The sequence below is a fragment of the Acipenser ruthenus genome, chromosome 2 (genome assembly GCF_902713425.1).
Source record: "Acipenser ruthenus chromosome 2, fAciRut3.2 maternal haplotype, whole genome shotgun sequence".
In the NCBI taxonomy this organism is placed as follows: Eukaryota; Metazoa; Chordata; class Actinopteri; order Acipenseriformes; family Acipenseridae; genus Acipenser; species Acipenser ruthenus.
The window spans coordinates 54,886,253-54,908,070 of record NC_081190.1 but is presented as its reverse complement, the minus strand read 5'-3'; the positions used below and the strand labels follow the sequence as shown (position 1 = coordinate 54,908,070).

The 21,818-nt window shown below is 37.8% G+C and overlaps 1 protein-coding gene across 1 annotated transcript in view; it reads left to right on the top strand.

The window, feature by feature from the left end:
• LOC117409277 (cyclin-G-associated kinase-like) overlaps positions 1–21,818 on the top strand; it is an 85,846-nt gene that overhangs the window by 37,071 nt on the left and 26,957 nt on the right. The window contains exons 9-11 of the mRNA XM_034015063.3: positions 574–686; positions 9,740–9,851; positions 17,482–17,590. Of these exons, the coding sequence (XP_033870954.3) occupies positions 574–686; positions 9,740–9,851; positions 17,482–17,590 (334 nt within the window). The remainder of the gene's footprint in view (positions 1–573; positions 687–9,739; positions 9,852–17,481; positions 17,591–21,818) is intronic.

Here is a 21,818-nt window from a genome sequence, read left to right as displayed (position 1 = left end):
AGAGTGAGGCATACAGTCTAGGCCACAGGTTTGTGTCTTGCCTGTGCAAATTCTTCATTGGGGATTCCAAAGAAAGCATTTCATTGGCTGTGTCGCTGCAGGTTCTCCTCGTGCTACAGGCACCTGGTGAGCTGGTACTCCAAACTAACGAACAACAGCTCAGCTTCTAATGTCAGTCAAAAATACAGGATGTGTCACCTAGCAACTAATATTTATCCAACAAATCCAGAAGAGAACAGCAAAAAAAAAAAAAAAAAAAAAAAAAAACAACAAACACATGCACTGGAAAGGAATATATTTAAAGGCATAATATTGTATTTTTTTTTATCTCTAAAGCACTGCGTCAGACTGGATTCAGTACAAAACCACAAAAAATGCATATCAAATGAAATAAAAATAAAAAAAACTTCTGTTTTTAAATAATTTGGCTCATTTGGCATAATTGCTATAATGGTTAGGGTCTCGACCATTATCTGTTATTAAAGGTTCGCTTGTGGGTCAACCTTTTATTCACAGTAATGGCCAGGCTCCTGACCATTACTTCTTAAATAATTAGTCATGCGTGTGTTTCAGGTTCCATGTTAAAGGTTAATCCTGAGGAGAGACTGTCAATCACAGAAATCGTAAATCAACTGCAGGAGATCTCAGCCGCCCGCAACTTGAACCCCAGGTCCCCCATCACAGAGGTAGAAATCTCTCTATTTAACATTGTTTTGTTTTTTTGCTGACCTACACTAGTTGCATATCCTCGTGACCTCCTGTACACTACTCTATACTGTACCCTACAAAATGCATTATTGTGGCACCTTATGTATTGTTTTTATTTCAAACATTTTACTGTTGGACAGTTAAAGGGTTGCACCTAAAAATATTGAAGAATGTATCAGTGCAAAGCAGCATAGAGAAAGGTGATAGAGAGAGAATAATATATGGGTTGAATATCTTACCACACAGTGATCTGTCTCGTGATTTGAGCCGTAAAGCATGAGCCACAATATATTCTATGTTTCTTACCTTCTTACCTTTCTTATCTTATAGTTTTGTTTGTGTAAACTGTGACGCGCTGCTGTAATGCAGCATTCATAGTTATGTCTGTGCAGGTTGTATACCAGTACTGGTTCTCAGTCGTCCCCACTTTATTTATTTATTTTTTTTTTTTACTGACAAGATGAAATTCGAAGGTGTATGTCCAGGTCTTTTTCAGGTAGCTGGTGAAATTCTCTCATTTCTCCCACTGAATGCAAAATATGACAATGGAGTTTCCATGTGTGTTTTTTTTAGCTTGAGACATTTGCTCGAGAAAAGTGTCTTGTGCAAAATGCTTTTTCAGGTTTCCATTTGCTCAGTTTATTTTACTCAAGAAAACATGGCTTTTTATCCGATGTCATGTAAATGAAGGGGAAAGGTGGGGGTTGATATGCAGATTAGTTTTGCGTAAAGTTCTCGTGCTGTTCTCGCAGATGGCTCGTGAAAATGTTGTTTCCATGTGCACACAGAGAACTGGTACACAAGAGAATCTAATCTGCGATTTCTAAATACCTAGTGCATGGTTGTTAAATAATTTTTTACTGCTCTTGGCCAAATTTGTTTTTCAAATGGCGTTAATGGGGTGTCATGTCATTAGAAGTGAATACTGTTTCAACTCATTTATCTTATGACTCATTAATTAAAAATGAACTCGGAGGTATAAAATGAAACTGACCAACAGGTATTGCAGATCACCATGGCTGAAAACCAGCAGAGACGTTATATATATATTTCCCTTTCATTCGGGCAATACAGCATATAGGGGATCAGGTGATGCTGCGTATACTACCCTGGCTTAGAAACCCTACCCGCCCGGATGGCTGACAGCTGCTGAGGAAGCATTCAACATCACGCTTGGGCAAATACGGGTAGTGGGCACTTGAAAGGGAGGTGGTGGATACTGATGAAACGGACTGAAGTGCAGCATTAGTTAGTTCCCAGAATTGCCACTGCCTGCTGTATCCTGCACAAACTCTTGTCAACAACAAAATTAGGTTTTCAGGAATCAGTGGCTGCCTGTGAGACAGACAAGGGGAAGGTTACCTCAGCCGCCAGTTTCGATTGGACAGCAGCGATCTGAGGAGGCTCGTGCTGTCAGAGATTCTCTCCTTTCTTTTAAGCTGTGTTGGATTTACCGTTGTGTTAAATATTAATGATGCAAACAAATAAAACACAATCAATATGTTCATTTGCAGTTTTATTTGGTCAGTTCTGAGAGGGCATCAACAACTTGTTGGTATATATGTTTGTTGTGCTGTTTTGGGTGATCGAGCTGGCTCATGACATCCAGTTCACCAACTATATTTATTAACGTGGAGGGCGAACACCCGCTGCCTTTGGACATAGCTGGGATCAAAAAAAGCACAGGAATTAACCCTTTGCGGTCCATTGTCGGACCTGGTCCGACATTGCAATTATTCCTATCAGGTCCATTGTTGGACCCTGTCCAACATCATTATAGAAACGCAAAAAACTGGTTTTAGTCGTTTTTTCTCCGGAAAAAGTTGAGAAAACCATTCAATGGAAACGACAGAAGCCAAGACAAGTCGGAAAAAAAAAGGCGTATCTCATGAATAGTCATACATGGCCCTGGTATCAGATAACGGGGCGGTCGTAAGTAAACAGAGAACACGGACATTTGCAGAGCTTTTTTGAGATGTTATAGTAATAAAATAATGACTTGGATCGCATTATTGAGGAGTTTGGTGATAAAATGAGTGATCAGGAGATGATTGATCGGTATGTACGACTATTATTATTATTATTATTATTATTATTATTATTATTATTATTATTATTATTATTATTATTATTATTATTTATTTCTTACACAGGTGAAAGCGATAGCGAACGAAAGGGTGGGACGGGGCTGGAGATGCCTAGTGAGTGCTTTGTTGATATGCAGGGCCATTTAAACCCGTTTGACTGAAAAAAAAATACTTTTAAACAGCGCGTCTAAAATTAACTGCGCGTGTGAAAATAAATTGGACCTGGCGTGCCTGACGCACATTTAATAAATGGACCGCAAAGGGTTAATTCAGTTACAGACATTTAAGCAGCTCACTTGCTCTTCGTGTTTACCTTTAGCATGGTTTTACAGCAAGGGTATTCTCAAACAGCTGCTTTAATACTATAACAAGCATACACTGCAGTTCATGGTATATTTGTAAGTTGTTTTATACAAAATTGTAAACCCACTTGAGATATACAGCATGACAGGACAGACACACAGCAGTAAGAACATAAGAAAGTTTACAAACGAGAGGTGGCCATTAAGCCCATCTTGCTCGTTTTGTTGTTAGTAGCTTATTGATCCCAGAATCTCATCAAGCAGCTTCTTGAAGGATCCCAGGGTGTCAGCTTCAACAACATTACTGGGGAGTTGGTTCCAGACCCTCACAATTCTCTGTGTAAAAAAAGTGCCTCCTATTTTCTGTTCTGAATGCCCCTTTATCTAATCTCCATTTGTGACCCCTGGTCCTTGTTTCTTTTTTCAGGTCAAAAAAGTCCCCTGGGTCGACATTGTCTATACCTTTTAGGATTTTGAATGTTTGAATCAGATCGCCATGTAGTCTTCTTTGTTCAAGACTGAATAGATTCAATTCTTTTAGCCTGTCTGCATACGACATGCCTTTTAAACCCGGAATAATTCTGGTCGCTCTTCTTTGCACTCTTTCTAGAGCAGCAATATCCTTTTTGTAACGAGGTGACCATAACTGAACACAATATTCTAGGTGAGGTCTTACTAATGCATTGTAAAGTTCTTACATTATTTCCCTTGATTTAAATTCAACACTTCTCACAATATATCCAAGCATCTTGTTGGCCTTTTCCCCACATTGTCTAGATGAAGACATTTCTGAGTCAACATAAACTCCTAGGTCTTTTTCATAGATTACTTCTTCAATTTCAGTATCTCCCATATGATGTTTATAATGCACATTTTTATTGCTTGCATGCAGTATCTTACATTTTTCTCTATTAAATGTCATTTGCCATGTGTCTGCCCAGTTCTGAATGCTGTCTAGATCATTTTGAATGACCTTTGCTGCTGCAACAGTGTTTGCCACTCCTCCTATTTTTGTGTCGTCTGCAAATTTAACAAGTTTGCTTACTATACCAGAATCTAAATCATTAATGTAGATTAGGAATAGCAGAGGACCTAATACTGATCCCTGTGGTACACCACTGGTTACCTCGCTCCATTTTGAGTTTTCTCCTCTAATCAGTACTTTCTGTTTTCTACATGTTAACCACTTTAAACCACAGTAAAACAACAATAAAAAAAGCTGCCTGCATTATCATTAAGATAAAATACACCACTGCTAACCATAAAACTGCCCACTTTCTGCCATCTTGGAACCCACAGTAACAACTGATCTGTTCCCTTGCAATATTTAGAGCTGTGTCACATAAGGACAAACAAGCTCATTTACATTTTCACGTGAAATGCTGGTTTCCATGTGAATATGGGCGTGGTTTTCCAGTGTTTTCCTTCATTTACACGAGTAATTCTCACAAACGTGCACGCATCGCCACTTCACGTGTAAATAACCCTGCATGGAAACTGGCCCATTGTGAGGTTTATGTCAGTAAGTGTTTTTCTTCTGTATACTGAAGAAGGTAATGATGTAAGTAGGAGTCTGATTTTAAAAAAGTATTATACAATGGCAAGGATCACCTTGCTATTCATTTCAGTGGGTTTGTGAAGACAGTCATCCCCACGGTTCGGAAAAACAGCCTTATCACAAGAAAACAAACATCATTACTCCACATACCTCATGCCAGTTCTTTCTGTCTTTCAAAACACATTTTTCTTTCACCATGTCTGATGAAATGGTAGCTGATTTTGACTGTCGGCAATTCTTTATGAATCGTTGCATCAATAAAAAAAAAAAAAAAATTGCCACCTGTGGAAGTGCGGTGGGCAATTCACTGACACACAAGAGACAGAACTGGTTGAAACGCGGCTCTGGCACACTGATTTATTTTGGCCTGCAGAGAGCGCTGTTGTCCGTGGCCTGTATAGCGGCACCGGTAGTCAAGACCACAGAGTTACCAACACTGGTATACAGTCCGGTTGATGCCGGCACACTCGCAGGTGCTCAAAATAATAATGCAAACAAAAGGCGAAATGAAAAGGGATAATAAAACTTCAAAATAATGATGCTGCTTATGCAGTGCCCCCACTGCCGCTAAGCCAGTCAGCTCGGTATCTCCGTCCTACAGTGTTATGCACTATACACTGGGGTGGCCCAGGTTCTCGTGAAATGCTGTCATTACACACGTCCCCTCGGGTACATAACAATATATTTTAATAAATCGTTTATTTATTGTTGGCTGTCTTCCTCAGCCGTGCTTGCCTGTTTTGGTCTCTCGCATAACCAAGTGCAGTACTTATGGGCCGAGCAATCCCCCAAGGCCCGCCTCTCAGCCACTCAGAGAGATGGAAAGCCAACACACCCTCTTCCCCACCTCTCTGTGTCACTGCCATGACTGACAGGCGGATCTATGAGGCTGCCGCCCCCTTCCTGCAGTACCACGCATGCGCCAAAATGCTTGACAGCCGTTCATGAGCCGACGCAATAACAAACAGACACGCCTGCGTGAAAGTTTCCCTTCCGCAAGGCATGTTTCTGTTTATTCTGTTGAGCCATATTTTTGTTGCTTGAGACGCAGCATAAGCCAGATTGCAGCAGGGATGAAGAAACATTTGTTCTAATCAACATTTGGGCGGGTGGTGGATGGAAGCATCAGTAACAAGCTGCTTCCCGTGCATTGATACGCGTATTGTTTACCTGCGACTATAACCCAGGTCAACCCTGCATCTAGTGGCCAAATGAGCTACTTTCAAGGTTGTGTTGTCAATGGAAATGTCACTCAAGGCCTCGTACACATGCAGGCTAAATGCGGTTGCAAGTTCACCTTTTGCTCTTAATACGGTTTAAGTACACACACCGTTCGGTTGCAAAAGGCAGCGACAACAGCACTAGTTAATCCTGTTCGGAACAAGTAGCGAGTTCTGTTAATTCAGTTTGGTTACTTAATGCGCAGCAACTGTGTGTGTGTGTGTGTGTGTGTGTATTAAAACTGCAAGTAGATTGGAGTAAAATAGAGAAAACATCCATGGAAAAAGGATGGCTACTTTTTAAAAATGTAGTACTAGAGGCGCAAAACAATTACATCCCAAAAGTACACAAATCTAAATCTAAAACAAAATTGCCAAAATGGTGTAACAGATCAATAAAAAAAAAATATTCAGAGAAAAAAGGCACTTTACAGAGCGTTTAAAAGGGACCAAGAACAAAGTACACAGAAAGAATACTTGGAACTGCAAACACAAGTCAAAAAGGAAATTAGAAAGGCCAAGGGAGAGATAGAAAAGAGCATTGCTAAGGGGGCTAAAACCAGTTCCAAAAAGTTTTTCCAATATTATAACAGCAAGAGAACATTGAAAGAGGAGGTAAAATGTCTAAGAGATACAAATGGCAAAATCATAGACGAAGAGAAAAAAAATAGCAAATGTATTAAATTATTACTTTTCACAAGTTTTTACAAAGGAGGATACGGGCAACATGCCCCAAATGTCGACCTATTCCTATCCAGTTTTAAATAACTTTAGCATAACAGAGGCAGAAGTATTAAAGGAACTAGGAGCTCTTAAAATAAACAAATCCCCTGGGTCGGATGAGATCCTCCCAATAGTACTCAAAGAAATGAAAGAAGTTATTTACAAACCGCTAACCAAGATCATGCAACAGTCTCCTGACACAGGGGTTGTACCGACAGACTGGAAAATTGCAAACGTAATACCGATCCACAAAAAGGGAGACAAAACCAAACCAGGTAACTACAAACCAATAAGCCTGACTTCTATTATATGTAAACTTATGGAAACTATAGTGAGATCCAAAATGGAAAATTACCTATATTGTAACAGTATCCTGGGAGACAGTCAGCATAGTTTTAGGAAAGGGAGAGAGTGTCTCACTAACCTGCTTGATTTTTTGAGGATGCAACATCAACAATGGATAATTGCAAAGCATATGACATGGTTTATTTAGGTTTCCAGAAAGCTTTTGACAAAGTCCAGCATAAAAGATTAATTCCCAAACCGAACGCAGTAGGGATTCAAGGAAATGCATGCACATGGATTAGGAAGTGGTTAACATGTAGAAAACAGAAAGTACTGATTAGAAGAGAAACCTCAAAATGGAGCAAGGTAACCAGTGGAGTACCACATGGATCAGTATTAGGTCCTCTGCTATTCCTAATCTAATCTACATTAATGACTTAGATCCTGGTATAGTAAGCAAACTTGTTTAATTTGCAGACGACACAAAAATAGGAGGAGTGGCAAACACTGTTGCAGCAGCAAAGGTCAAAATGATCTAGACAGCATTCAGAACTGGGCAGACACATGGCAAATGACATTTAATAGAGAAAAGTGTAAGGTACTGCATGCACGCTATAAAAATGTGTATTATAAATATCATATGGGAGATACTGAAATTGAAGAAGGGAACTATGAAAAAGACCTAGGAGTTTATGTTGACTCAGAAATGTCTTCATCTAGACCAGGGGTGCCCAATCCTGGTCCTGGAGGGCCGATGCCCTCCTGGTTTTTGTTCCAACTGTACATTAAATTGCTTAATTGGACCAATTAAGCTTCTAATAAGTGCTTGATTGGTCCAATTAAGTAATTTAGGGGACAGTTGGAACAAAAGCCGGGAGGACACCGGCCCTCCAGGACCAGGATTGGGCACCCCTGATCTAGACAATGTGGGGAAGCTATAAAAAAGGCCAACAAGATGCTCAGATATATAGTGAAAAGTGTTGAATTTAAATCAAGGGAAGTAATGTTAAAACTTTACAATGCAATAGTAAGACCTCAATTAGAATATTGTGTTCAGTTATGGTCACCTCGCTACAAAAAGGATATTGCTGCTCTAGAAAGAGTGCAAAGAAGAGCGACCAGAATTATTCCGGGTTTAAAAGGCATGTCGTATGCAGACAGGCTAAAAGAATTGAATCTATTCAGTCTTGAACAAAGAAGACTACATGGCGATCTGATTCAAACATTCAAAATCCTAAAAGGTATAGACAATGTCGACCCAGGGGACTTTTTCCACCTGAAAAAAGAAACAAGGACCAGAGTTCACAAATGCAGATTAGATAAAGGGGCATTCAGAACAGAAAATAGGAGGCACTTTTTTACACAGAATTGTGAGGGTCTGGTCTCCCTAGTAATGTTGTTGAAGCTGACACCCTGGGATCCTTCAAGAAGCTGCTTGATGAGATTCTGGTATCAATAAGCTACTAACAACCAAATGAGTAAGATGGGCCGAATGGCCGCCTCCTCGTTTGAAAACTTTCTTATATTCTTAATAAAACAACTGTAGTAGGTGCTCGGTGGATTTCTGCACAAGTAATGATTCATAACAATAGTAAATAGTGCATACATATATTATACTTTTTTTGTAAGAAAAAAATGTAGGTAGATAGATAGATAGATAGATAGATAGATAGATTTGGTTTTGCAACTTAAATAAAACAATATGGGACAATTTGTGTCCCCAAACGCCACAGTGCGACCGCAACTCGTTTTTCTATTGATACCAGACGTCTCATCTGTGTGTTTTGGCACTCCAGGAAAGGTCTCTGTAAATGACAAAGAGTTCAGTTGTTAATTTAAACAGGGAGTGCACTCACTTCAGTTATGAAAGATGTGTGTGTACAACAAACAACTGCAGCGAGTGCAGTGTGTGAGTACCAGGCCTCAATGTTTGAAAATGATCTGTGGCAGTTTCAAAAGTTAGTATTAATATTATCAATTATTCTCTACATATTTATCTCCTCCTGCCTCACAACGCACACATGAGGTGGCGATATCCCACAACAACACACACCCTGTCGTGCCATATTGCTTAATTAGCCATGTACATACGTATGAACGTACCTAATACCAGGATTTATTTTTTCCAGTTTAGGGGTCTGTTGCCGTAGTAGCATAGAATATATACAGTTACAGAGTTTTAAGTAAATATTGTCCAATTCCATTTTTATAACAAAAACGACACTAAAGATCTGTAAAGAGAGATTTTCCCACAACAGCCCACTTATTTATACCAAAAGATAATTTTTATTGTACTGTTCTGGTCTCTTTCCCTCTTGCAGTGTCAAAAAATTGCCTTTTAACAAAGTGATTTGCACCCCACCAGAATGCAAATGTGGCATTCTTGCCAAAAAAAAAAATTGTGAAGCCCTTTCATAGCTGCCAGCATTATGTTTGTGACATGCAATGCAAATAAGATAACCCACACATGTTCTTGACATTTATTTTAACAGCAAGTTTCAAAATGCCAGGTTAGTATTTTTTCTACTATCTGAGCTGAATTAGGGGATGATCTGTGCTAGTCCAGTCTTAATGAGTGGGCTAATGAGATTTGAGAGAAAGAAGGCATGGCAAACTTGAGGCCCAAGGAAGGGTGGGCCTGAACCAGATTAAAGATCTGCTTCTGCTGCTTAGCAGTAAAACAGAAATATCATCAGCCGGTTGAGAAGTCTCTCTTGGATTTGGTTAAAGTACAGAATTCTGGAGTCCTAAAGAACATTCTTCTGGTGTTTGTTTGTAAGCCTGGATCATTTTCTCATGAGTCTGCTAAGCACCTATTTCTGGAAGCCTACTTATGAAGGCTATGAATCATTGCAGCTCCTGGAACAGAACGGTGGCTATGGGAACAGTGCGACCCCCAGGACATCCATAAGTTCACCCCCTCAAGCGTCCAAGCCAGAAGCTCAACTCAACAACATGCAGAATGCAGGTAAGAATACATGATCATGTGTTAGTTGGTTTTACTTATCATAGCTGTTGGCAAAGGAGACTGTCACCCTACTGAATCATTAGGACATCACCCATGAAGGAAGCATGCTTTAGGTATGGTTATATATGGAATTATAGATGACGGGTATTCATAAAAATAAAGTTAAATTTATCCAGTAATATAGCTGTGTATTGTATAGGTATGTTGTGGTTTTATTAAACAACTATCGCTGTCTTATTGCATTCTGTAAACATCAGCCATTCTGTTAATTCTCAGTTGCAGAAAGACAAGAAAAAGCAGCTGTTATCACATCTAATTCAACAATAAAATAATTGAATCTATTCAGTCTTGAACAAAGACAACTACGCGGCGATCTGATTCAAACATTCAAAATCCTAAAAGGTATAGACAATGTCGACCCAGTGGACTTTTTTGACCTGAAAAAAGAAACAAGGACCTGGGGTCACAAATGGAGATTAGATAAAGGGGCATTCAGAACAGAAAATAGGAGGCACTTTTTTACACAGAGAATTGTGAGGGTCTGGAACCAACTCCCCAGTAATGTTGTTGAAGCTGACACCCTGGGATCCTTCAAGAAGCTGCTTGATGAGATTCTGGGATCAATAAGCTACTAACAACCAAACGAGCAAGATGGGCAGAATGGCCTCCTCTCGTTTGTAAACTTTCTTATGTTCTAATAAATAAGTGTTTCGAAAATGAATTGACTGATTGAATTGCTGGCTATTTTGCTTCTCTTGAATGTCTCCATTTTTCTTTTCTTTTCCATTTGTACCCTATGTCTGAAGTCTCTGGGTCCTGTTTTGAATCCTTTTGCGCATTAAGGTTGAAGTGCAAAGACAAATACCGTTTGAGAATAAAACAGTTGTTTTAGTATAAAACCAGCAAGAAATAATTCTTTGAAACCCTTATAAATATTTGATTCCTCTCAGAAAATCCTCCTTCATGATTAAACAATAATGTTTAAAGATTCTTCCTTGCAGCCCCATTTCTCTGGGACAACTTGTAGCTAATATATCCTTATATTTAAGGCCTGTGAAGTCAATTTCACCAAGGTTCAAATGGCATTACTGTGAACCAGTTTTACTGTATGTTGGCACAGATTATCTGTAATGAAGCCTGATGTGTGATCCTACTGATTTTAGAGTGTAAAATTTATAATAAACTTTACAGTGTACATCTACGTAAGTTAAAGAAAACATGCTGTGTTTTCAATACCCTCCAAGCCTCGCCACCTGAAATGTGTTTGTTTAAGCAAGTAAAATCTGCCCGAGTACGTAAGAAGATTTCCTTGTCAGAAGCATGTCAGGCCATCTGGTTACTAGTGAATCTGTTGTGGAAGATTAGTGAGTCTGTGTTGTGTGACGGCTTATGGAGAGGTTTCTGGAAATGTGAAGACACCCAAATGTGTGCCTGGAGTCAGCATTGTATTAGCATACATAGTCTTAGAAGTGATTTTAATACTGTATGTGATCAATGCAGGTCCAGGGGAGGGAAACAAATGTTCCCAATTTTTTTTTTTTTTTAATCTTTCATTTTATTACGCTATTAACATATTTGTGACAGTTGGTGAGGTTTACATTAAAAAAAAGGAACAAGGCACAATTTCATTAAGGTGGATGTTTTTACATTATGTACCTCATTGGTGCTTGCAGACAGCTGTCTTGGCAAGTTGCTATTTCATTGGTCTACAAACAAATACTGGGAATTAAACAATTATGGTGAAGTTTTACAGTTCACATTGCAGAAAATGTTAAAAATAATAGAATGAAAGGAAGGTGCTGGTGAAAATTTAAGATACAGATATATTTATTTTCTGTTTCACTTGTGCCGCGAGCGAGTGGTGGGAGGGGGGTTTGATTGCTGACATTATTGACAAAGCCTGTAGACCCCCACTGTCCTGGAATAATCCATAAATAAGGCATGTACAGCTCACCTTCAAACTATGAACACCATCTCTGTCTTTATTATAAATGCTTTCCTGGTAAAAAATATACGGACGGTACACTTGAGTCTTATACAACAATAATAAGTCTGCATTTTTTTATTGGTCCGCATGCGTACCTGCGTACCAGTTATGTGAACCCCTGATTAAGGATCAAGAGGGTTCAAGGTGCTGGAAAGCCGTATTCTCTGCAGAAAACACGTAGACATAAGAAATACTCGTCGCAGTAACAACTACAGCCTGTCGTCTGCATTTTCTTTGTGACCTGATGTTGATGGACACAAACATGGTGATCCAGTGAATTATAAAATACACCCTGTGTTTAAACAAGCATCTTTTGAAAAACAAGAAGTTGCCACACATTTGATTCCCATAGAAGACAGAGTGAAAAATCAAGAGGTCATTTTAAACTTCATTAACAGAACATTAAGGGTTTTTTTTTTGTACATGGACCGTTTTTAAGTTCAAACTTTTTTTTTTTTAATTTAAACTTACATGACATAAGCAATTAGTGTTTGTTTTTATTAGCTCTATATTTTCTTACATTGCTTTTCCATGGTAGCATAAAATGAAGCAGAAAATTTCAATTTTCTGCTTAAAAATAAACATTTACAATATTAAATGCTTAGTATTGCAAATAAGCCCAAACTAGTGGATGTTATTTTCAATACAAAGCAATTAAGCTCAAGTTCACAAGCTCTTGCTTTGTGTGTGCCCCACTGAAAGTATTTTGTGTGGCTTCTTTTGTAGGTTCAAATATTAGCAGTTGTAGTAGTTGTAACTGAAGCTCAAAAAACAGGAGGGAAAGGGTAGGTGCCACCAAAATAGAAATTAACAACAACAATTGAACAAGAACAAGTGTACACAGTTCTTTTTTGACCTTTAACAATTAAAAGGGAGTGACTTTCTGATATAAACAAGTTGCATTCGAGATCCAAAGGAACAACTACATTAAAATAAGACATGCTGTACAACATTTATTTCAGCCCATGTGCACAGCACAGGTAAGAAAACATAGATTTCACTTGAAACGTTCGTTGTCAGTAGGCATAAACCAACATGAAGACTAGGGAGCTGTCTATGAAAGAAAAGCAAGCGATTTGGATGCTAAAAGAAAAGAGGAACTCAATAGAACCAAAGCACAAAAGTTGGGCATAGCCAAATCAACAGTTTGGAATATCCTGAAAAAGAACGAAACCACTGGTGTCTTCAGCAATCGGCAATGACCAGGTCGGCCAAGGAAAACAACAGCAGTTGATGACAGAAAAATGACCAGAGCTGTGAAAAAACAACCCTAAAATAAGTGTCAGTGAAATCACCAACAACCTCCAGAATGCTGGGGTGAAAGTGTCACAATCTACTGTTCGCAAAGACTTCGGCAGCAGAATTACAAAGGCTACACTGCGAGATGCAAACCTCTGATCAGCAACAAAAACAGAAAGGCCAGATTCGAATTTGCTAAAAAGTACAGAGATAAGCCAGTAGAGTTTTGGAACACAGTTTTATGGACAGATGAGACGAAGATTAACCTTTATCAAAGGGATGGGAAGGCAAAAGTGTGAAGAAAAAAGGAACTGCAGATGATCCACAGCATACCACCTCATCTGTGAAGCATGGTGGAGGTATTGTCATGGCCTGGGCATGCATGGCTGCCTCTCGAACGGGCTCACTCATCTTTATTGATGATGTGACGAATGATGGCAGCAGCAGAATGACTTCAGAAGTGTACAGAAGCATCTTGGCTACCAATGTACAAGAATGCAACAGGACAATGACCCAAAACACACTGCCAACGCAACCAAGGAGTTCATCAGGGGAAAAAAGTGGAAAGTTTTAGACTGGCCAAGTCAATCTCCTGATTTAAATCCAATTGAACATGCATTTCACTTGCTGAAGAGGAGACTGAAGTCAGAAACTCCCCAAAACAAGCAACAGCTGAAAATGGCTGCAGTAAAGGCTTGGCAAAGCATCTCAAAGGACGATACCAAGAGTTTGGTGATGTCAATGGGTCGCAGACTCACTGCTGTTATTGCATGCAAGGGATTTGCGACTAAATACTAGCTTTTATACTTCTTATATTTGCTTTAAGTTGAATTGTCCCAATACTTATGCTCACATAAAATGGGGGGATGGAACTCTAAAAGTGCTGTTATTCTTAGTTGGTAAAACATGTATGTCTTGAAACCACCAGAAATAAAAGGTGACATGCTGTACTTTTGCCTCATATTAATCTTTTACTCGTATTTTCATATTGCTTGAGTGTACAGCAAAAATAGCAATTTTGACTTCACTGTCCCAATACTTATGGAGGGCGCTGTGTGTGTGTGTGTGTGTGTGTGTGTGTGTTTTTGTGTGTGTATATATATATATATATACTGTATATTATTCAGGTGTAATCTGAATCTTAACGTCCTTCAATTTGGATCCCAGATTCCTGCCACTTTTCAGCCTTTTTTTTTTTCTTTTCAGTACTTTTATTTTAAAAAGCCACAAATTAATGTAAAAAATACTCAACATTTTACAGCACACAGCAAAAAAACATGTCCGCATCATTGAATTGTGATTTAATTTCAGGTTCAGTTACTTATATTCTTGGCTGTCTGTCCATATATTTTAATGGAGGATATTACTTCATGGATGTGTCTATAAATATAACTCCTAGAGGTGTGTATTCTTGAATACACGAGGGAAAACCATTTGCAATTAAACATATGATTTCATATTGAATTGTATAGTGGGGTCTTCCCTAATTTGGTATTGTAGCATGAAGTTTTAATGTTCAGTTTTATAGAGCAGACTGGAACATTAGTATTTTATTGAACTTTTAATTTATGTGCATCTCTGGGCACAGAGCTCTCAAAGTCAAACATTTGAAGAAGGGACACTGGCTCTTAGCATCCATGCTAGCCCTGTGCTTTGAGTAAATGTTTTTGCATGTAATTCTCATTTTCTTGAAAGATCATTGTGAAGACCTATATACTGTATGGTATAGTTGTATAGGATATATAGTGGACGTGTCCATTTTGTTTATGTAGCATACCATGTTATTTTTGTATTTATTTAATAGAAATACTGTATTTACAATGAAATACCAGACTTGACAAATGTGGACAGAAGCGGTGTCCCCAACACCAGGGGCTCTCATTGTTATGGAAGCCGAAGCCAAAGCCAATCATTAAGTAGGAATTACATTCTCTCTGGCCTGGCAACTGAGCCAAGACTAGTTTGAGGGGATCTGTTAAACAAAATATACCATAGGAGCTGTTTGGTTGATTTTTACACGACTGATATTTGTTATCCTTTCTATTTACTGGGGTTTTTTAATGTGATTTTTCTAGGTTTTACAAAGATGTTGGGAGTAGTCATTAATTTGGGACCCTCTTAAAAATCATCAAAACACTTAAGCTTTATTGTAATGTTTCTGTTCTAAAGCAACAGTGACATGGTGCTGATAATATTGTTGGAAAGCCAGCATTCAACATTTCTTCTCTATTAATCATGTGTTTTGGTCTAGCTGAAAATAATAAAACAATGGTTTCACAGACCAGCCCTCACAATACTGTATTATGCAGCCTGTGAGGCAGGGATTTGTTATGAAGGATCCCACTCATGTGCCACATTTGTATTATATTTGAGAAATTTTGTTTTCTAAATGTATTATGTATGTAGAGCTATGGCCAAATGTTTTGCATCACCTAGGATATTAGGATTGAGACATTTAATTAAAAACAAAACAAAACAAAAAAAAAACCCTATATGAACATAATTTTATTATTTTAACATTATGAAATCAAAGAAACTACACAATTATATTGCAAAAGTCTACCGGAAGCCATAATAGTAGTACAGTAGTTCATGTTTAGATTTTGAAATGTCACATTTTTTTTCAGTTTTTCATTAAGTATGTGGAAAACTACAAAACCGTGTGTAATTCAATATGTTAACGTAACATTATTCAGCAGGTTTCATTTGACTTTATGAAGCAAAATTAGTTCATTTTATATAGGGTGATGCAAAACCTTTGGCCATAGTTGTACATATACAGTGCCTTGCAAAAGTATTCAGACCCCTGACCAATTCTCTCATATTACTGAATTACAAATGGTACATTGAAATTTCGTTCTGTTTGATATTTTATTTTAAAACACTGAAACTCAAAATCAATTATTGTAAGGTGACATTGGTTTTATGTTGGGAAATATTTTTAAGAAAAATAAAAAACTGAAATATCTTGCTTGCATAAGTATTCAACCCCCACACATTAATATTTGGTAGAGCCACCTTTCGCTGCAATAACAGCTTTAAGTGCTCTCTGTGTGCTCTTTCAGATCCGACTTCTGTGCAAATGCAGATGCAGGTGTTCTTTAGTGATTCTGTAACAAAATCAAATCAGCAAATTGATTTAGAAAACAGAAATGTGTAGTTGTAGCTTTGGAATGCAGAAAGGAAAAGAGATGTATTACAGACTTTATGGTTTCAAAACAATTTCAAATATTTGAAATGAGACTTGGTTTTGAAAGGTTGATATGGGATTTGATCCTGGAACTGCAAAGTCCTGCGCGGGTCTGATTTACATTTACCTTCTAATAGGTAATTGGGAAAGGGTTACAGACAGGTACGCTGAAAGGACAGAAAACATTTTTGGTGATTCAAATTCAGACCCAAAAATTACATTTTTTTGACCCACGCCCGAACCACAAACCGACCTGATGCAGGACTCTATTGCAAAGACATTGTCCAGCTCAGATTTAAGATTAAAGTACATGGGTCATTCTAGCTTCAGTGGACACAATTCTGCAGAGGCATTTCCTACATGGATAATAATGAATTAAACATACATGCACAAGACTGTGCAACCCATGCCCACTTGTTTGCAAAAATGCCTATTTTGATGACAATTTTTGTCGATGTGGGGCATGTAACGGCATCCTTTAAGCTTGTTTCAAGGATTTTCCATCCTGTATTGATCCACTGGAACGATCCATACATTAAAAAAAAAAAAATGGTTTGAATACACACTTCTACAGCCTACAGATATACTAAGGCAGGTCGAGCACTGTTCATTTGTACATCTGAATTATTAAATGCACAATAGCCAATACTAAAACCTGATAAAGCATAGACTAATAATAATACTAGTACCTTTAATTTAATGTAGCATCCTTCACACCAAGGTGTCTCAGGGTGCTGCACAATATGAAAAAACAAAATCAGGAACATGAGAACAAATGTGTCTTAAGAGTGGATTTAAAATTCAACACTGATGTGGAGTCCTGAATGCAGCCGGGCAGGGAGTTTCAGAGAGAAGGGATAACACAGGTAAAAGTACGCCCACCAAGAGCAACACATCGGGCTTTAGAAGCCCAGAGTTTGACAATTTAAGCTGTCTTCCAGGGATGTAAGAGCAGAGAAGGTCTATAATGTAACTAGGACCCTGACCATGCAAAGCCTTGTATGAGAGCAACATAATCTTGAAGGCAACACGAGAATGAACAGGAAGCCAATGCAAGCGCATAAGGACTGGGGTGATATGTTCTGTACGCCTAGTGCCTGTCAAAACCCTTGCTCCCTGTGAATGAAACTCTTAACTTCTTTTTTTAATTTTGTAATGTTTTCATTATACAGAATGAAACTTGTTAACTGTTCAAGTGTCTCTGTTATTTTCAGGGGTTGTTGCGACCGACAGCGGTCTCTTTGACATCCTTAAAGGAGGCACAGAGAGATTTCTGACCAACATCAAGGATACCTCCTCCAAAGTCATTCAGTCAGTGGCCAAGTAAGTCTGGGAATATAAATAATAACGTATAATATAATAAAAGCGTACTGCAACACAATTATTACTGAAGAAAAACGCTTTCACAATTGTGGTCTTCATTTAAAAAAAAAAAAAAAAAAAAAAAAAAACACATTCCTCTTTTTTTTTTTATATATATATATATATATATATATATATATATATATATATATATATAAACATTGTAAGTTAGATTTTTTTTTCCCCCATATACCGCATATGAAAAATAAATTTGCTATTAAGTGCAGTCTCCTGTTTTAGCGTAATTCTTCATATTAAGTAAAGTGCAGAACTGCAGAGGTTTGATTCAGAACATTTGGTCTTTTTTTATTATGTTGGCATTAATTGCTGTTCTTTCCCTTGTAAAATCTAATTCTTCTCATTAAACAGGTTTGGTGGATATCTACAGTGGCAATGAAAAATGATTCAGACTGTTTACTGTATGTTTCAGTCGCCTGGGTTTTAAGTATAAGAATTCGTTTCAGTTGTGTAAAAAACTATTGAAGAATAATGAAGTAAAGAATAAAATACAATTCATGCATGGCAATTCTTAACCAATGTTAAGAAGTAAAAGGACACACTGTGCTAATTCTCAGTCGAATAATCTGTCAAGCTTTTACAGTTTCAGGGGGTGTACTAGTAATGGGTAATAAAAAAAGGATAATACTACAAAAAGGCAAAAGGTAGTAACCCCTAATTTGAAAAACCTATAGTTGCTTCATTTTAACAACTAATTACAGTTTTTTGAAAACTGAAATGTTTCTGTTTTATCGAGTTTATCCACCACGTTTAATTTTCCAAAAATAAAAATACATTGCTGGTAATAGTAAGCAACTTTACTTAAATCTGAAGTGAGAGATATCAAGTATTTTCCAGGACCTGTCAATTCAGAAGGTCACAGCTTGACAGTGAACATTTTTTTTTTTTTTTTACACAACTGAGTCTAACATTGTATATACTGTTTAAAACTATTGCTATTCAAACTTAAAATAACTGTCTGAATCATTTTGGCACTATTTTGTAGGTTATGGTTATAAAAACCTGATTTTACTAACGATTACCAGAGTGGCTGCTGAAGGGTCTGCCAGCACTAGTGGACACTTTTACTTTTCTTTAGGCCCTCGCAAAGAATCTTCAGCAAAATTTGTGTCTGTGCTGGCTATTACTGTAGAACCAAAACACACATTTACTGCACATCCAGCAAACAGCTTAATTTTAGAAGAAAGCTACTGTAGTAAAACAAACTATACAAGAAATGACTGGAAGTCATGAATTTGTTATTTATATATAAAAAAGTATAAACAGTAGCCTTGTACTTAAATCGAAACTTATCTTAGTAGTTTTATTTAGTTACAAGCCTCTGTAGTGAGTTGTATCTTAAGTTTGTACAGTAGTACAGATAATGTAGACATTTTGTTGTTTAAATCTTACTTGGAGGTTTATTTGATCTACCTAAATCCCACCAGAATACACCACAGATCGATTTTATTACAGCATTTTACTGCACTATCTGTGGTTATGCAATGAGAGCCCCTAAAAACTAGGTGGTTGGTAAAATCCAGGTGGATTCCCTCAGGCTGTAAAATACTGTAAAATAATCCAGGGCTGGTTTATCCTGGCAGGGTGTAGTGTGAATTGCTAAAATTAACACTTATCGTTGTAAGTGCTGCTGTATCTGGTAATGTTGTGGAGGCAGTCTATCAGTCTTAGGCCTTGTCCATACTGCTTTAAACTGGCTTAAAGGTGCTAAATACATTTAGTGTCCACACTACGCAGCGTTTAGTACTGCATTCGAGAACCGGACTTGAGACCACCTCAGGGGGTTCTAAATTAGATTGCATCAGATAGTGCGGTTTGTCAGAAGTGTGGATGCTGCAATACCCAGCTAGATTTTTTTGTGTATCCTCCAATATCTCCAAATGCTTTCTGATATGGCACGTGGACATTACAAATACAGTACTCCGAACAGGTGCCTGAAAGAGCTGAGAATGACTATCAATACTGCTGTACTGTATACAGTTTCTGAGGCTTGTTGTAAAATGGTGGATCATGGAGCGACAGTTGCCGAAATCAAGGCACATTGATATCTGGAGCGATGAAATCAGTCAAGGACAACGCACACATTATGATAAAATGTACCTTGTGTTTTTAAGAAACAAAGCCATAGCGTTCATGCTAAGAAGCGCTATCTCTTCTGTGTGCATGGGTTCCATATTTGCCGGGTTGTAAACATATAATACAGTGTGTGGTGGGATAATGTCATATTAAGTCCCAGTCCATTGTGCTGCTAGGATCTGTAACCAGACTATTCTAATAGTGTTTGTAGGCATTAAGCCCGACTAAACATGAAACGGCACTTTAGTGTGGACGCTTTGAGCTGGATTAATGTTTTTTGCGTTTGGTTATGTAGTGTGGACAGGGCCTTCATTTTCAAACTAGATCCACTAAATGGGGGCTTCAGTTAATGTTTCGTATCTTAAATGAATTGAAGAAGTGGAAATAAAGCTGATCTTTACTTGTACAAGTTAAAAAGGCGATGCTGCGCTTCTGAATCATTTGTTGCTTTTCCTTGTGCCGTTGGTGATTGTTTCCATGGTTTTTTGTTATTTTTTCTCCCCCACTCCTTTCTCTCTTACACCACCTCTCGTGGTTTCATACATACCTCTGATAGCAACCCCAGGTAAATATTCACTGTGCTGTTTGTGTGTCAGTGTGCCTTGTCAAAGCTAACAAGCTTGGGTATGTCAGTAACCACAGCTTGTTGTTCTGTCTTTGTATTTTAGATGTTTTAAACATTTTTAAATGTAGAACCAGAACAGGTATGCAACACTTATTAAAATGGGTTACTGCGTGTGTTTTTATATAAGGGTCAGGTATGAAACCAGGCCAAATATTTAAGCTCAATATTAGTAGTTTACATAGTATATTAAAAGAAAATAGAAATAGTATTTACAGGGGTCGGACCAAAAATAACCCCCTGTACTGTACATATAGGAAACGCCCTAATGTAAATGTCCTTCACTAAAATCTGTGACGCAAATTGCATTCCTGAAATGTATTCTGTAATATGGAGTACAAAAGCTGAATCCCCATGTTGCAAGTCATTCTTAGTCACAATGGGAAAGACGTGTAGAGGATAAATTACACTGTTGCAGGCTCATCTTTATCCGACTTTCTACCCCCAGCTTCCTAGAACTAATTAAGTAATGGTCACATATTCTGCCATCCTGGCAGTCCATGGTGGCATAGACAGAATCATATCACAGAAAAATGTGCCTGTTTTAAAGATTATTAACATATTTTAAAGATAATTGAGGCATCACTAGTGCTGTCTTAACAGCCTCTGTACACAAGGGTGTGCTGCATATTACAGGGATTTCTTTTTTTTTTTTTTGTCCAACACCATTTTATAAACATTTTTAATCAGTTATGAAGGCCTGCCAGAGAGTTACCCACTCTTACCTTCTATCTACCTGGGTTCATCTACAGTCTGTAGAGTTACATTGCCAGGTGTCATAATATCCATTCCAGAGTGATCAGTACAGGGGGAAGAAAAAGTAGTGGCCCTTGTGCTGTGTGGAAGCTGGAGCGAATTATTTTATAGTAGTTGCCTATAGTGTCGTTAATAGAATTTTAGCATCCTGCTCTGCTTTTGTAAGACAAAATGCAACCAGACAGCATAGCATGGTAAGTTCCTAGACTGTTTACTTAACAACCTTACATGCTGATTTGAATGTTTAACTGCATGTAGCTTCGTAGCATGTTTAGAAAGCTGACAGAGTTGGTTTTTAAAACTGCAGTGCAGTGCTGTGAGATTCCAGCTAAGGCGAAGTTGCTTTATCTGACTAAAAGGCATGTCAGACTTTAAGATTCTGTTTTAAGATGTACATCTGTTAGCTAGAGGGAAATTTGTTGTCAAAAGATTAGAAATTACACAAGAAATCAATGTTTTAAAAAGTATTGTTTGTATTTATTTGTATAATAAAAAGGCTAGGCATTGGTGATTGAACTAACCTTATTTGTCCTTAACATTTACTTAACCATCATCACTCAGAATGTGACATTATCAGGGTTTTTTAATGTCAGTTTATACTAAAATCCATGAAACCTGCGTTTTCCTAACTGCATTATTTTAATGGATATTTAAAACCCATTTAAGTACTGTTCATTTATTAATTGCCTTAAGTAGAGGGCCCATAGAGTAGTTGCA